Source organism: Eptatretus burgeri, chromosome 11 (assembly GCF_056783735.1).
Source record: "Eptatretus burgeri isolate ZD-2024b chromosome 11, Ebu_testis_v1, whole genome shotgun sequence".
Taxonomy (NCBI): domain Eukaryota; kingdom Metazoa; phylum Chordata; class Myxini; order Myxiniformes; family Myxinidae; genus Eptatretus; species Eptatretus burgeri.
The window spans coordinates 28,088,563-28,106,306 of NC_140971.1; the positions used below are offsets into that span (position 1 = coordinate 28,088,563).

General features: G+C 43.4%; 2 protein-coding genes across 11 annotated transcripts in view; one reads left to right on the top strand and one right to left on the bottom strand.

Annotated features, from left to right (window-relative positions):
* LOC147016742 (very-long-chain enoyl-CoA reductase-like) overlaps positions 1–9,482 on the top strand; it is a 55,353-nt gene extending 45,871 nt beyond the window's left edge. For all 9 annotated transcript variants that reach the window (XM_085845696.1, XM_085845702.1, XM_085845699.1 and 6 more), the window contains one exon: positions 9,136–9,482. In XM_085845696.1, coding sequence (XP_085701822.1) covers positions 9,136–9,263 — 128 coding nt within the window. In that variant the 3' untranslated portion in view covers positions 9,264–9,482. The remainder of the gene's footprint in view (positions 1–9,135) is intronic.
* Positions 9,483–9,924: 442 nt separating this feature from the next.
* LOC147016743 (phospholipid-transporting ATPase ABCA1-like) overlaps positions 9,925–17,744 on the bottom strand; it is an 82,850-nt gene continuing 75,030 nt past the window's right edge. For both annotated transcript variants that reach the window (XM_085845695.1, XM_085845694.1), the window contains exons 40-50: positions 17,578–17,701; positions 17,358–17,487; positions 17,068–17,185; positions 16,850–16,912; positions 16,555–16,661; positions 14,870–15,011; positions 13,341–13,475; positions 13,103–13,206; positions 12,893–12,985; positions 12,422–12,665; positions 9,925–11,329 (exon numbers count right to left, since the gene is read on the bottom strand). In XM_085845695.1, the coding sequence (XP_085701821.1) occupies positions 11,285–11,329; positions 12,422–12,665; positions 12,893–12,985; positions 13,103–13,206; positions 13,341–13,475; positions 14,870–15,011; positions 16,555–16,661; positions 16,850–16,912; positions 17,068–17,185; positions 17,358–17,487; positions 17,578–17,701 (1,305 nt within the window). In that variant the 3' untranslated portion in view covers positions 9,925–11,284. The remainder of the gene's footprint in view (positions 11,330–12,421; positions 12,666–12,892; positions 12,986–13,102; positions 13,207–13,340; positions 13,476–14,869; positions 15,012–16,554; positions 16,662–16,849; positions 16,913–17,067; positions 17,186–17,357; positions 17,488–17,577; positions 17,702–17,744) is intronic.

Here is a 17,744-nt window from a genome sequence, read left to right on the forward strand (position 1 = left end):
AGTTTTTGTGCAATTTTAGCAAAAACTTATACGTTTTCTCTTATTAAATGCCCAATATATGTTTTAAAAGTGCCAAATTTGATTATTTTCATCAGGCAAGGTGTCTCATTAAGGCCTAGGTCACATTTGCCACGGTGGCCATGGGGTCTCCAAAATCTACGACCATTAGCAATTATACGGCGGCCGAAGTATTTCCACGGTCACACAATGTAGCAGTCACATGTTTTTATTTTTCGGGTAGCTGCACGGTGTATTTATAAATTGTGGAGACCGAAAACGTGGGGTTGCCCTACGGTCTTTGATTTGATGTCGCACGGTGACCTTAGGGCGTTCCTGCGGCGGCCATATAATTTTCAAGGCAGACGCAAGGTGACCACAGGGGGGCCCTAAGCCGAACGTGCGGCCAGACGGACGGTAACGAATGGGTTAATTTTTTTTTTCGGCTTGTCGAATTGCTATGGCGAATGTAGAAATGAAAAAAAAATTATAACTCCGCGTTATAATTCCACGGCGACGTTATGGCCTGTAAAATATAGCCATACGGCGTAGGGCCACACTGAGGCCACCTCAGAAACTCTGCGGCCGCCGCACGTTTCTGTCCATTCAGAGGGCGTACGGCCGCCGTATCCTCGCCGTAGAGCAAATGTGACTTAGGCCTTAGGTCTTAGAAATTGTGGAGACCGAAAACGTGGGGCTGCCGTACAGTCTTTGATTTGATGTCGCACGGTGACCGTAAGGGGGCCCTGCGGCGGCCATATAATTTACAAGGCAGACACAAGGTAGCCTCAAGGTGCCCGCAAGGTGACTGCAGGGGGGCCCTAAGGCGAACATGTGGCCAGACGGACGGTAACGAATGGGTTAATTTTTTTTTTAACCATTTCTTTTGTTTCGGCTTGTCGAATTGCAACGGCGAACGAAGAAATGAAAAAAGTTATAACTCCGCGTTATAATTCCACGGCGACCTTACGGCCTGTAAAATATAGCCATACGGCGTAGGGCCACCCTGAGGCCACCTCAGAAACTCTGCGGCCGCCGCACGTTTCTGTCAATTCAGAGGGCGTACGGCCGCCATAGAGCAAATGTGACTTAGGCCTAAAGAATATGTCAGTTAAACTATGATAGAATGTTCACAACCAGGTAAATTAACCCTTTCTCTGACATGTGCGCGGTTCGAGTGAAAATTCTCATTTTTCTAAAATTGGCATCTTTTATGCAAAAATGAACTGTTATCATGGAAAACTATGAAAAATATCAGGGTTACTATTAGAAATTGATATTATGCAAGGTATTTCATGGACTTTTATGCTGCCAAGGGGTAAAAGACCCCCAGAATACCTCCAAATCAGCATTTTTTTTTTACTAATTTCATGCCACAATTGCCTCTTTTTCCGCATGATATTGTCATTACATGTTACAACAGTCCCAAGTCCGATTTGATGAACCAGTCAGATTGTCTCATGAATGAAATTGCAGTTGAACCCGGATAAAAAGATTCACACCTTTGAGAAAATCTATTCAATATGTTTATAGTTGTTGCACAATGAAACCCACTCATGAATCTTTCAATGCTGATCACATCTGAAATCAGCTGGCCATGCATCTAAATATCGAAAACAGTGTCCATCTCTGTTGCATTTTCATTTTCTTGTTATACGACATTGCTGTGATTGTTGCAGTCAGTGCAGCTACATATGTCAATACACTCTATTCCTGCAAGGACACAAGGGCACATCCTCCCATTTTCACAGTTTTTGTCAGTGCAGTAGAGGTGTGTTAAGTCTCGAACCTCAGCTGGAGCAGAATCTTGAGTATACATAGTCTGGGTAATTCCACCACCTTCACAAGTGGACCAGCCATGACCAACTGGTGATATCAACGGTGGGTTAGCAACACGGCTGTCGCACCAAATCTTGGTTTGATACTTGGCCCGTAGGATGTGCTGCTTGAATGGATCCTCGGTTGAGGGAAGCAGAGATGCTGGCTTGTCTGTGGTCGTTGCCAAATGGAAACGTAGATCAATCAATGAATCCAAGTCTTTGCCTTTTTTCCATACATTAGAAGCACAAATTTCCATGACAATGAAACACAAGTGTCTATATCGGCCTCATGAAATCCTTTCATATCTGACAATGCTTGTTCATTCTTGATCAGTGTCAAATAAGCTGTTCGCTTCCCAATTCTGTTGAAAGAACATGTGGTGTCACACCCAGTGATAGGCAGTGGATGGCAGGGAGACACTCACAAACAGTCAGTCCTAACTGAGTAACTGTCTCATGGACTGGAATGTATCTCTCCTTTCCAGAATGCCCAGCGTACATGTATACCTTGTCAGTCAGCTGTTTTCTACTACAATAGTAGATCAACAGTACCAGGACATCTGTGTCATCACAGCGAACAATGACCCTTGAATGGTCACGTGAGAGATTGACGGCATGGAGGATAATCCTAGTATCCACTTCCACCTGTGTACTCTGAAGAGAGTCAATGGATGAGACTCCGAGTGGTTGTACTTCTTTCACCAGCTTGCCATCACCGAAACCACCGGCCAGAATAATTGATTTCTCGTTTGGTAATTGTCCAATTTATGTTGAGAGATGAAGTTTGCTAGGCTGGACTTGTTGCCTCCATTTTTCAGAAACTGGCGGTAGTTTGGAACCTGTCTGCTGCTCTTTTGTACAAGTTCTCACAGATGAAACAATCAGTTCTTATGTTAAACGTGGAAGTGTCTGTGCGCCAGATTCGGGATGGACCACTCTCAACCATTTCACCAGCATTATCAGCCGTATCATTCGCAGTAGCAAGTTCATTTTGTACATACTTGAGATTACTTGCGGTTGTATAAGATGCCCTACATTTCTTATGGTATCTCACGGTAACAGTCTGGTTTAAAATGCCATCTTTGATCTTGAGCAACCTGTCATGCACTCTGTCCTCACGTATTTCTGCAGCTCGAAGAACAGCTTTTACTCCGTCAAGTGTTGGATTTCTTATGAATGGATTGTCCACTGACTTCTCATCTAAAGTCTGTTCACATATTACACAACTTTCACTCAGATGTCCTCTCTTCTCAAGGGGTTCTCCAATCAGATCCATCTTGATTCCCTGCAAGAGAAGGGTGTTAAATTTCAACTTGAGATGCCATAGCGGTGAATCACCGTGGGGAATTAGGCCTATGAATAAGGGTCAGTATACCGGGTGTGGAGCCTGATCAGTACTCAATTAAAGATGCCAGCTATCCTCACACAACATACACTTACTGAAGAGAGCCAACACTAAGGATTTATAGCCACTGAGCATGCAGAGCACTTTCACTTTTCATATGTGGCATTCCATGGCCATGCTAATACCATGTACAACACATTGTTTACACATACACATAGGGCCGACACCATCACATACAGCACATAGTTTCATTAATCCTCTCATCTTGTACTATGAGAACATCTTTGGTTTTCTTTTAAAGATCCTACCTGTTTAATAGGCCTAATTTGACCAATACAATGGGTGATGATCCTCTTCTTGAGGTCAGTGTCTTGAAATTGATAAGAAGATTTGACATGTTTGAGCCATGCATGACAGATAGTCCTGCAGCGTAGTCTGATATTTCAGATCAATTGTTCAAATTTGCATAAAAACACCAAAATTGGTACACATGTAGAATAATGTATTCCGAACAATTCTAGATATGGAGCCACCCGAGATTATGCCTTGGTCAGCTTCGGTGACCATTTTCCAAAATGGCCACCATTCTACTTTCGCGAAATTGGCTATATGCTCTTATTTTCTTATTGTATTGGTGGTAGATATAAGGAAAGTGTAAAATTCAGCAAATTGACCATGAAAAGGCGTATTCAAATATTATGAGCTAGTATTTTCGGTAAAAAAGCCATTATTTGATTTGTAAATTGCTGCTCTCCTGAAACTTTTCGCTGAAAAGTACCCATTATTGCCTGGAGAACAAGAGTCAAATGATATTCATCACATTCAATGGGTTTGGATTCAACAAAAATTGCATTATAGATTACATGCTTTACTCTATTTTGAAAAGGGAACTGATAATCGTGATAATGACAAACTCAGAAAATGTAGTCAAATTCACTTCACTTTGAAGCGGCTACGGTTTACTGTCTATTACCATTCTACCAGGACACATGGTACACGCATACATCAGATGTGTACAATATGAGTTTCTGAGCTCAAGTGTACTGGCTCTGGATCAAGAAGTCAACACTTTTACAAGCAATGCGACTTTGCATTTGCACATTCTAAGCTAGGCCGATATCTCAGTCTCTGTCTACTGCGTCTGTCTACTGGCATTCTCCTTCACAAGCACACAGTCCAGTGCATTGCAGATTAGCCTTCTTGCATTTGCAGCGGTTTCTACAGCCTTTTTTGCAGCTGCACGACACCAGCTCGAAGCAGCTTTTTGAAGCCTCAGAGAGTGTGGTCCAGAGTGGTTCGTAGGACCCATCCTCTGTTTGCCGCCAGCCCCAGCTTGTTGGTCATGGAGGCACGGGTTGAGGGATCAAGACCTGCCCCCTGAAATAGCCACCCTGGAAGACTGATCGATTCACATGCTGTTCCAAAGCATCGTAGGTAGGTGAAATGCGATGGACAGAGTTCCTCTTGGCGAAGAGTGTCTTTCTGGCCTCGTTGACATCCGTATATGGACTGGTGCGGTCATAGAGGAGCACCACAAACCTTTCAATGCAGTGCATTGTGTCATCCTGGATGTTGACTGGTGTGGTGGTCAGGGTCACAAGAGAATCTGTCAGTTCTGGAAATGAGTTCCATGTGGCCCAGGCAGATTTCTTCCCATGCCCCACGAATGCTGATACCGTGTCACATCCGGTCATGGCATGGAAGACGGGGAGGGCACGTGCCTTCTGTGGACCGAGGGAGGCAGCAATTTCATGGGCAGGGATGTAGCGGTAGTTCTTGCCCGTCCCAAAGGCAATCCGGAGTTCATCCACGCATGGTAGTGCCTGGGCTACCATCACCGCCAAGACGACGACGTTGGTGTCTACGGTTTGAACTTGAATCCGACGGTGGTCAGGTTCTGCAGCATGGGCCACATGTAGCATGATGCAAGTGTCCGCCTCTTCTTGACCGCATGGAGCCAGAGAGCTTTCATCTTCCTGCCTTGGAAGGCAGATGACTGCTTTACCATCAGTGACTACCAGCTCCTTGGCCTCGTCATGGAAGGACTGCACCAGCACATTGGACAGGAAGGTGAAGAGCTCCACCTTGTTTGCGTCGACACGAAGGAAACTCTGCCAGTTTCCTGGTATGGCTGTGGTGCTCACCACGCACCGTCTCACCCCTTTTCCTCGTTTCTCCCTTGTCGCCGTCTTCAAGGAGCCATCTTTTTAGCTATCCCAAACGAGGTCGAGATGTGAAGCACGACGCAGCTACCCCTCGACATATGGGATGAAGACTTTGTGGGCATATTCTTCAAATGTCTTGGCAGTGCCAGGCTTCAACATCTGCACGATGACGGCGCCGTCAAGAACAACAGAAGTGACAGCAGGTGCATCAGACTGAGCTTCAGCAACGCCTTCAAGGCACACCAGCAAGTCGCTTTTGCTACCCAGGTGTAGCTTACCTGCATCAGATAACGCGGGAGGGCATGCTTGATTTTCATGACGGAAGAACTCGTCCAGGTTCCCATCGCGGTTCTGGCAGCCTATGTAGAGCCTTGCAAATAAGGCCATATCATTCTTCACAGATGCTTCCTTTCTTTTGGGTGCTTTTGGTCTTCTGTCTGTTCCGAAGAAGGGGAATTTGTTCCTCTTTATAGGTTCGTCAATAGTCTTGGTTCTGTCGATGAGGCAATCCTTTGAGTATGCCTGAAACTGTTCTTGTCCAATCTGCTTGGCAGTGCGAACTGTTTCAATCACTGCAGGATCGGCAATCTCCTTGGTGTCTAGGACCAGCAAATCTGGACTATCCTCCTCAAAGGGATTCCCCAGCTCTTCAATGACAGCCACAAGTGATTGTACATCTTTGGCAAATGCTTCCTGTGCACGCGGTGCTTCTTCATGGTGACGTGTCTCCTCATTGGCATTTGGATGCATGTTCACCTCCTCAAACTCCATGATCACTCTGGCCACCTCGGGTCCGGCGACCATCCAGCGCCTCAGAGCACTGGGATTGTCCGTCAGGCCAACGGCACCTCTGTCACCCTTGACACGGGCATTGTTTTGTTCATGCGCTTGGTCGAGGAATTGCTGAGAATGCCCTCTTGGTCTTTTGCACTGTGAAATGGCCTGCCTTGAACTCATTGTAGATCATTGTAAACCTACAAAGAGAATAACAATGACAGATATCCCATGTTGTTAAAGTAGAATGGCGGCCATTTTGGAAAATGGCCGCCAAAGCTGACCAAGGCAAAATCTCGAGTGGCTCCATATCCAGAATTATTCAGAATACATTAGTCAACATATGTACCAATTTTGGTGCTTTTATGAAATGTCGAACAATTGGTTTGCTATGCTGCAGTACTAAGAGGCACTGGTGTCATGATGCCAAAAACAAAAGATCAGCAGCGGCAATGCCACCTATGGTGTCTTGGTTTAACTAATAATATCATCATGGGAGAAAATTCCAACTGTCATCATCATTATTAATTGTATTTATTTACAGTACATATGCTACAGGTGGGGGTATTTTGGGTTCCTTTTAATTTCCTGCTCATGACAAACTGCACAGAATATCTCAAAACTTGTGAAATACCATCGAAAATTACAATGTAATGAGTTTGGCCCAAAATCGTTAAAAAAAAATGCCAAATTAGTGGTATTCCAGAGGGTCTTTTACCCCTTGGCAGCATAAAAGTCCATGAAATACCTTGCATAATATCAATTTCTAATAGTAGCCCTAATATTTTCCAGTTTTCCATGACAACAGTTCATTTTTGCATAAAAGATGCCGATTTTAGAAAAATGAGAATTTTCACTCGAACTGCGCACATGTCAGAGAAAAGGTTAATTTACCTGGTTGTGAACATTCTATAATAGTTTAACTGACATATTCTTAAATGAGACACCCTGCCTGATGAAAATAATCAAATTTGGCACCTTCAAAACATATATTGGGCATTTAATAAGAGAAAACATACAAGTTTTTTGCTAAAATTGTGCAAAAACTGCCAAAATTGGGGGTATTTTGTGGGTCTTTAACCACTTTAGGAGCATAAAACCCCCTGAAATATCTTGAAACGTGTCCAATACATAGAAACACTCTGAAATAATCAACCATTCTACATGTATTTTATGCTTATTGAGGTAAATAATGAATAATTGAAAATGGCCATTTTTTCTTTTGTTCCTGCACTCAAGGGGTTAATTCACCATGTTGTGCAGAATTTCAACAACTACAACCTCAGTTTTCAAAAACTTGGCATCAATATAGTTCAAATGAGACCGGTTTCAGCTTGTTATACCACCGGTAGGGGTCGACCCATTTTTCTCGGTCTCGGCCACTACACGATGAGGGGGAGAGGCGGTGGCCAATGGGGAGAGCAAAGGTATATGCTGAGCTGGAGTGCTGTGGAAATGTAGAACAAGATCTCTCGTTCTGCCTCTTTTGGCCTCCACCTCAACAAAGTCATTGCTCAGCTGGGAGACACTCTGTCATTTGCTTTGTGCCATTCATGCTGTCTGCACTGCACCACTGATTTGTCCATCAGCTGCTGGTTTCATGAAGTCCCAGATTCCTATCCTCTCCCATTTGCCTGGTTCCTCCTTGAGTGCAGAGTAAATGGTGATTATTTGCACCACGGGTGAGGATATCATTTATTGTTGCTTAAATTGGAATTCGGTTTCTCCATGTTGTCTCAAGCCAGGATATTTGCTACTGTTGTCTTGTCCTTTGTTGTTAATTAAATTATATTTCCAGAGGCTGCATGGGCGATAAGTTGTTGTCCTTTATGCCGCACCAACGTTTGGGCTTAATTGCGATCCACGATTGCGGTAGTGATAACGAACGTGGTTTAAAGACCGCGTTCGGAGTACAAAGCGCATTCTCTGCTCAGGTGCAGCATTGTTCTAAATTGCTTCAAGAATGGTAATCTTAGAAGCAGTCTGCTTCGAAATGTACAGTATGTGCAGCAGCTGCGATGGTGCGGTTTGGGTGTGAAGCCGTACCCATGACAACACGTCTCCTAATTTGGTTCATGCTTTTAACTATCGAACCCTTAACATGTATCAAACATCATAGAACAAAATTTGTCATGTTTTATTCCGAGTCGAGGTTTAATATTCTCAACATGGAAAATCCTTCCACAACACTGCCAAAAATACTTTCCTGAGTCATAAAATATTTTCTGAAAATACGAAAAGTTTTTAATTCTTGAAACAAGAAAATTATGAAAACATTGTTTCAAGAACACTTTTATTTGAAGAAAATATTTTCTTACCAAGAAAATTATTTCTGGCAGCAAATCCCCTGGAAAGTGAGGCACATTTTAAAATGTTCAAATCCCCCCAACATGAAGGGGAACACACAACCCCCTTTGCGTCTTCGTGCTTTGCCGTTCACTTGCCCAGAATTCCAAAACAATTAACGTGGCACCAATGTGGAATCCCTTTGAATAAACTCGTCAAACTTTTAAATAACCACACTTTCATGTTAACTTTGTTAATAAACCTTTACGACTGAGATTTTCATGCACATAAGAATTTAAAAAAATAAAAAGCCATTGATTTTCAAGGGTGGGTGAGTTACTTTGGTGAAACAGTTGGCAAATAATTCTGGCAGCAATGTTGTGCCTCATCTGTAAAAGTAATAAAAGTGAATTATAACTGGAAAACTTGCTAAATTCCCAGAAGTTTGTTGCACAAGTCTTTGTTTAACGTACAAAGCCAGATAGATGGACCATAAACTGGTGTACTTCTACTGGAACTCTGGCCCACCTCATGACATCACTCACCCATAAAAATAAAAATAATCCTGCACTGGACACAATCGCTTTTTCTTCTGAAGCCATACTGCATAAAAGTCGTTTTCCTGGATGAAATGTTTTACATCACCATTTCTGATTTGATGGTAATCGATGATAATTGTCCAATTTTGAAGGCCATCTTGCAAAGCCTGATGAATGGTTAATGCCATCGTTTCATCTGTCCCACACAGTGGCTGTGTTTGCTGGATACACCCTGATGAAGCTGATGGTGAAAGCGAGGGAAAAGCATCGTTCATACTGCCGAGATTACCCTGGGTATCCAACCATGCGCAGGCCCTTTTTCCCTTTCCTCCCATAATCGACTTATTCACTCTGGTTCGCTTTCCTTTTCCTCCATTTATCCATTCTTTCGGTATTGGACTCCGTTGGTTTCCTCTCCTTGCTTTGTAGAATGTTTACAAACCTCCTCATGCAATCGGGTCAACAATATCTCAACACGTCACATTTAACCAATTTTTGCCAAAATACAAGTACGATTGCCACAAAGAAATAAACTAGAGAGTTGGTGTCAAAGCCACCCAATGCTCGCCTGTTTATATATTTATCGTTTTTAAAAGACTAGTCTAATAATATTTTTTATAAAGCATTGCAGTGAAGTCTGATCCAAATAATTTTAAAGCAATATATGTATTTGTGTATTGTAATCAGTAAAAAATAGTGTGGAAGATAAAATATTAGAAAGGAAATAACTTGCACCAAAAACTTTAACATTTTCACGCTGACGCTCACGCCGGGGGTATCGCTATAGCTCTGTTCTTCGAACAGGTGAGCTAAAAAGTGGGTAGCAACAAAATACTTTTTTGAAGAGTATGGGAAATAGACTAGTCGGAGGTTGGCGATGAAGGTGTGTGTGTGTGTGTGTGTGTGTGTGTGTGTGTGTGTGTGTGTGTGTGTGTGTGTGTGTGTGTGTGTGTGTGTGTGTGATTATCAGAAAGCTAGAGTAAGACAACATAACCGAGAACACTGAATGAATAATTTATAGATAGGAATGTAAACAAAAGAAAAAAAAAGTCAAAACTTCAATCAAGGAAATATGAAACATTCATCAGAAAAATCCACCAGCATAATGGATTGTAATTGTATGCTCGGGTAACCAGAGCGAGCAAGAAGGAAAATCTCCAGTTAGAAGCTGGATGGAGTAAAAATAAATGCTAAATAAACAATTTCAATACCGTTTACAAAAAATGTTGACAAACACAGTATAATCAATACTTGCTTATCCTCTTGGGATGCATTTTTTTTTCAACCCTTTGCGATAATCAAGACCCTGCCACGTGACAAACTGTGCAAACATGGAGCTAATTACAGGCAGGTTGACAATGTACAGAAAGATCAGAATGTTCGGTCTCGCTTCTCAACAGTACATCCCAAGATTATGTGCAGCAGAATTTACGCCACAAACTGTGAATTAATATTTAGACGAATACAAAGGTGTCCATATAAAATTCGTAAGCAAATCGAGTGGCTCGTCTCTCTCCACCGTTCCCCCCAAAGTCCACAGGAGGGTTGGAGTGCAGAGAGTACACACGCGTCCCCAGTCTTTCGAGACCAGAATATAGTAACAAGCATCCGTGTACAAATGGTAAAGCATCAAGTTTACAAATCCGCAGTGCAGCGCAGGCGGCCAGCACAAGGCTGCACTACAGTGAAACAGGGAGTATAGGTTTGGCGGCCCAGCATGCTTTGGCAGTGCTCATAGCCAACCACCACCACCACCACCCTTTGCATTGATTTGCATTTTCAAAATGTGCCTAAGGGTATTGTAAATGGCACCTGCTTACAGGCTCTAATAACAGAGGCGATTGGGATATCCCTGGAGGGGATTGGGAAATGAAGCCTCACAACCTGATCACAAGCCCCTCAGGTTAATGGCAGCTCAAGTTTGCCCTCAACAACACAGCCTAGCCCACGGCAGATTGCTTGTGACCTACGAGTTAAGGTCTTGCATTGATGTGCATTATGTGATGCTTCGACTAGTGTCATTAGGCCTAGCATTGCATGTAGTTGGCTGGGGTAGTAAGGAGTGCATTTGAGGGGGAAAAAAATTAGGGGTCAGGAGGGAGAACATAGATGGGGAGAAAAAGGAGAAGGACCAAATAAAGGCCACTCAGACATACCAAGTGGTCCCAGTAGATTCTAAAAGGGCAGAACTAAGAGGAGGTCAGTGAGAACATCTTGCATTGTGTAACGTTGCATTGGAGAGCAGGAGTTGGGGGAGGGAGAGAGACCTATCAAGGAAGGGAGAAGTACAGAGAGGGGTCTTCATGAGGAGGAGGAGTGGTTTTGCTTGTATGACACTGGTTGGATCTAGGTCCTTTGCTATACTGCACCATCATTCTGGTTTTTTGCAAAGTTGATGAAGACCTGAAGAGATGAAATAAAGCACAGCATATATGTCAATGATTAGAATGGTGCAGAAGTTGTAAGAAATATCCAAAATAGAGTTAAAAGAAAATGGTCAAACATTTTCAATATCAGCTTGGAAAATTAACATTTATAACTTTTCATCAGATCATTTTGCATTCCAATATTTCGGTTAATCAGAATCAGATGAGCAGTGCCCAAGGAATAACCGGAATCGAAATGGTCCTAAAATAGAGGTTCGTTGACATGACTGCAAACCCGGTGGTGAGAAGGAGATGGTAATGGTTCATATTCCATGAAATTAACATCAGCATCTGCAGTGCAGCTGTTCCAAAGTTCGGAATAAGTAAAAGTTTACAGAAAACAAAAAGCAAGGAAGAAGTAAGAAAAAGACAAATGGTCATAAAGGCCAGTCTTACAAGCAGAATAAAGTGCACCATGCTATCCAGCTCCACTACGAAACCTGCCAAAAAGCACGACCAAGCCCGTTCCACCTCAAAGTCGTAATGCTTTATCCGAAACAAGAAAAGCACATCTCGTTCTACCGCAATGTTGGGTGTGTCTGCAACTAGGCCGCTTAAAAACATTCTTACTTTTTCTTCAATACAATCCTCAATGTCACATTCTAAGACAGACGCCGAGACAAAGTGTGCATTCTTGCTCGGAATGTGACGATCGTTTCTCTATGGACGTCAATGCTTAAGACAACCCAGAGAAGCTCGATGGCTGGGCTGTAGTGTTTTTGGCAAGTGTGGCCGTTTTCAGGAAAAGCAATTCAAAAGAAAGGTTTGGATGAACTTCTATGCACTCCAACAGCATTTCAATTTCATGAGAAAGGATTTTTATAAAAACCGTCCAGGTGATCAACCACAAATAATTTTTTCCCACAACTATCGATGGCGACATTCTTGCAAATGGGAAAAATAATGTCGAAGTCGTTCTCAAAATTTAGCAGCAAAAAAGAACGTTTGCAATTGACGAGGTCAGGGAAGGATTAAAAACAAACAAATAAAAAAATAAACAGGCCAATAGGTGATCAAAATGACAGGTGAAAGAGCTGCAGAGTCAATTCACTTGATTGGTTCAGCATACCTGGTCCAGTGTGGTTTGTTCCACGGAGTAGTCTTCGATGCCCAACGGTCTGGCATTATTGGCCAGCGCCGAGAAGAGGCGCGTGAGGCAGGCCTGCTCGGCAGGGAGCGCGTATTGCAATGTTGTGTGCTGTCGCCCACGCAGCACCGCACCAGGTATTTGCGATGCCACAAAGGCCTCCACAGGGCCAAGTCGTGGGGGACAACCCCCAACACGCAACCGTACAGTGTATCCATCACCGAAGCTGCGATGTGAGAACAGAAATAGAACACAAAAGGGCTTTCAGTGATGGAAAGAATGAGTTCGGTCCCAAAGTAACCACAATTCCACGCCTAACGAAAGACCCCAATTAAAGTAATGAATCCCATTTGCACAAAATGTCCTCGTGTATATTTTTCGAGCACCATGTTATGATCCAAGTTAATTTAATCTGTTGTCATGTTTAGGGTAATCTGATGTATTGAGACATACCGGCTCTTAAGGTGCTGTGCACTGCCAAGGCACTGAAACCTCCCATTCACCATAATTGCCATGCGTGAACAAAGGACCTCGCACTCCTCCATACTGCAAGGCAGTTACACAATACCATCAATGTCTACAAAATAAATTGGGCATCAACTCAAATACCATCTACACCCAAGCAGAACCATATATAGCATTCAAAACCACGATGTTAGCCACCTGTGTGATGTCAGAACCACAGATCGTCCCTCCCGCACCACATCCAGCACACAGTCCCACAGGAACCTCCGCGAGGCTGGATCCATTCCACAGGTGGGTTCATCCTGGTGAGGAAGTCAACAGAGGACCACATAAAGAAGCATTTTAGAGTTTCATTTTGCCAAGCATGTGGTGAGCAAGAGGTAATTTTGCAAGAGTGAATGTGGTGTGGAGATCCACGTGGTCGTGTAACACGTACAAGGAACAGAACAGGAGGACAAGCCACCATGGCAATGGCTGTACTCAGCTTGCGACGATTGCCTCCACTGTATGTGCCTGCTGGCCGGTCAGCCAGGCATTGCAGCCCCAAGCGACGGAGACCCCATGCAACCACCTACAATATAGCCATCATGAGCTCAAGAAGAACATAGGATAGGGGATGCCAATGATACTGTGTACAACGCATTGTTGATAGGATAAAGTCCTTCCAGCAATAGGTGAGGGAGGAGTGGATGGGAATTGAGAGGCAGGACTGGCCTACAGTACAAACTACTCCGATGGATCTCACAACTTAAAGTGTGGAGTACCGACATGTGAGCCCAATTGTTGATTTGTTAACGTGTGACAACTTTCATACTCGCACTTTGATCTTACTTGAGGGCCCTGTCACACCTTGACGTTTTAGCCAGCGTATGGCAACGTATCAAAATGTATGTAAAACGCTGACGTACGCTGAACTATTGATGTTTTTTCAGTTTTGGGCGTATTCATAACGAGTTGGACGTATGCATAACGTATTAGTAACGTACACAGAACGTTTTGATAACTTATAGATAACTTATACCAACTAATGCTTAGCGTGTTGTCGGCGTTCACAAACTATGCCCAACGATAGTCTAACTTATGCATAGCATGCGGCAGCGTATCGCCGACGATCACGTGGCATAGCCTATTAAAAGGCTGCCGCTCAACGATTTAAATCATAACCGCACTAGAAATCGAAGTGTCAACATCACCGTCATGCCGAAGAAAAAAAACAAACCATGGAGTCTGGAACACTGACGGGTTCCTCCTGTGAACCCCATTTTTATATACCAATTCCCCTAAACGCTGCCAATACGCCATTATATGGTAGCTGTAAGTTAGAAACACGTTCAGTAAGTTCTGTGGTCGTCCGGAAGACGTCAAATACGTCAATATGCGTTGGAAATACGTTACACATGGGTTCAAAGCACGTTACTCATAGGTTAGAAATAAGTTTCGGGTACGCTAAACATTACCTCGACGTGTTTTGACTTATGAGTAACTTACAAGTAACGTGTGTTGACATGTGTCAACGATCGCATAACGTGCCTACAACTTATGGCCAGCATATGCGGAACGTGCGAGTCATACGTCAAAAAATTTTGAGCATGTTAAAATTTGTCGACGAGCTCGGCGTACTACAACGTATGCCAGCGTGCTCTTAACGTATACAAAACTTACCCACAGCGTATTCGCCAAATTTTTCATACGTCGACATACACTGGCTAAAACGTCAGGGTGTGACAGGGCCTTGATCGTGCACAAAGTGATCGTTTAATATTCTAATCCGAGGTTTGTATGAAGAGATGCTAAATGCTGCTGATAATATCTTACTATATCACTTTCGCTTGAACCACCATACACTGACAAAAGCAATAATTCCCACTTTCTCCTATGTTCTCAAGTCAAATGCTTCGTGCACACACACCAGGCCAAGCATTCAGATGCATTTGCCAAAATGTAGGAAAGAAAGGTTAATTGTACCCGCGGTACTTCATGCGGAGAGACACCGCGCAGCTTGGCGTACAACTCCAAATGTTCGCGTCCACTCAGTACTGGGTCCAAAGCATCAAACTGAGGGCAGTACCCCAAACTACGATGCACTGCACGCACATCGCGTACCACACTGCGTGCACACACACCACAGCACTCAAAATTAGTCCACAACACATATTGCAAACACTGCACTGACACGAAATGGCATGATACACCTGAGCGAGCGTAGCACAAAGAAGAGAAGTTCGGATGCTACATCAAGTTCGGACCTTTGAGCTACACCACAAACATAGCAAGTTACTTTTCTAGAACATTGCACACACATACACAAGGAATGCTCACAAACTGCAAAGAACCATGATATGTCAATGATGATGTTCGCCAGCTTAAATTAAGCAGCCAATCTATCTTGTATAATACTGGCAGGCAATCCCACACTCCGGAGGGAGTACATTCCTTGGCCCACTTACGTTGGGCAATGTGCTGCGGTACATTCTTGGAGATGCTCTTTATAATTTTTGTCATTTTTGAAAGAAATTTTATTGATCAAAACATATACTCCATATCATAAGATAAAGGAAGATGCTTTGTAATACTGGCTACCATCAAAGGTGGCACTATTTCTGAGACAGACAGATAAACACATACACACACACACATTTCCTCAAAACAGAAAGCTACTGTGTCCACTTTTCCCATAAATTATCCTGTTACAAACAAGCCATCAATAGGTACCATCGCTCATTTACCATCCAGATGAGAATCGGAGTACGGAGGTAATAGCAAGATAGTCTTATAACAACATGCAGTTGTTTGTGTGTCATTTTTTTTTCATCTCATCACAACCTACACATTACGCAAAATTAAAAATGATACCATATTAATCACGAAGGACCCCGGTAGTGCAGGGTCAAGGAAAATTTGATTTGGGCAAAAACATTTTTATAATTCACATCGATAAATGCTCAGACAAAGCAAGTATGAACTATGCTAAACAATAACAGGAGTTCCTTTTCAAGGAACTTCGACACAGGAAGAGGCCACAAGGCCTATCAAAGCTTGCACTCTTATTAATAACCTATGGTTGTTTGTCCATGTTCTATCCCTTTAAATGCTGAATGCCAAGCAAGGAAGCAGCACGTACCATGTTCGTATTATTTTTTTGGAATTTTTCAGTCGTTAATATAACTCGGCCGGAATTCAACCGAAACATGACACCACCGAGGCTGCTTCTCGTGATTCGGTGCCAAGTCACAAGAAGCTGCTGATTGGCTGTGCGAGGCTAGGAGCACTGTGATTGGTTCCTAGCAAGTGACATCAATACAGCTTTCTTGTACCTATCTGCCGCCTCAGCCTTCCCGGTCCCTAAAATTTCTAAAAAAAAAAATTATAGCTAGAAACAACGCAACAAAAAGTGGGGCCGAGGCCGACAGGCTTGCTTGTTTTTTGTGATAAAAGTGGTGGCAGTAGCTTTCTTTTTGAAGAAACGTACTCTGTGATGCAACACAATTGTTGTGTTCATTGGCAAATGCTAATCTCAGCTGCCCCTTGCTTGCACCCACGCGTAACCTTCATTGCGATGCATTACTCTAAGGTGTAATTGAAAATTGAGGTCAGATTAGCTTACAAGCTGATGAGCCTCAGAAATAAAAGCCTTCACATCCCATGCCAACCTGTGGTTGTTGAGGAAGGCATGCCCAGAGCTTATTGGTGTGTCGCCTGTAAGCATCTTGAAAGTAGTTGTTTTACCAGCTCCATTCACACCAAGTAGGCCAAAGCACTAGGAGAGGCAAAGCCAGAGATTACACCAAATATATCAATAAAATTACGACAGTATGTTGAGATCACATTTTGTGTAAAGATTAGGGTGATAGGCGTGCAATCGAGCAAAGTGTCGATGACTCGGCAGGTAAATAGGCAGGACCAGCATATCATGAAAAGGGAATCGGGTATGTGCTGTAACCGTACCTCCCCACGAGGAATTCCAACGCATACACGGTCGACGGCGGGCTTTTTCTTCCCGGAGTAGGTCTGCCAAGCGTTGGAAGGGTGGAGATAATGAGAGAAAGTGAAGTGCGATTTTCATTGATAAAGTGTAGTTTGGGGTTGAAGTTGCTTTGAATGCAAGGCGATTTGTAGCAAGGTGAGACCAACTTGAATTCACTGAGGATCATTTCAGGTCGTACCTTGGTTAGATTGCTGAGAACCACGACATCACTGATGTCACCGCTAGTAACTCGCATCCTCTCTCGAGCGACATCTTCATCTTCAGCTTCAATCGGTTTCAGGGCTACACGTCGAGGCCTGGATACAATGAAAAACATTTCAGAATTGACGAGACGGTTGGCATCAAAATGGAGCCTCCGTACGAAAATATTGATCACACCAAAAAGAACACCTTAACCATGCCAGGAAATACCATAATGCTTTTATTGGAATGTTACAGTGTGGTAGACTGTTGTCATGCTGCACATACTGATAGCGTAGGGCATAACGGTGTTGGACCAGAAGGTTGATGAAGAAGAACACGACACCTTCCACTGCCATGGCGCAGGCATTCCGACCTGCAACATCCCAGCTCAGAGGATTCACGATCCTCTGCTCACCTACCAATGTGATACACCAATTGAGCATGTGAAATGTGGTAAAGAAAACGGACATGGTAACAAACATGTGTGCAGTATGCGTGTCGTTACCAAATCTAGAGAGTGCATCGGCAAGTGCCTGGTGTTTCACCATGTCCATGAGGCCACGCCCCAGACAGAAATGTGGAAAGAGCAGGAATATCTGCTTCAGCACCGTATTGATGCTCTTCAAATTCTGCACATCGGGGCCGAAGATAATCATAGTAAATCGAGTTGGA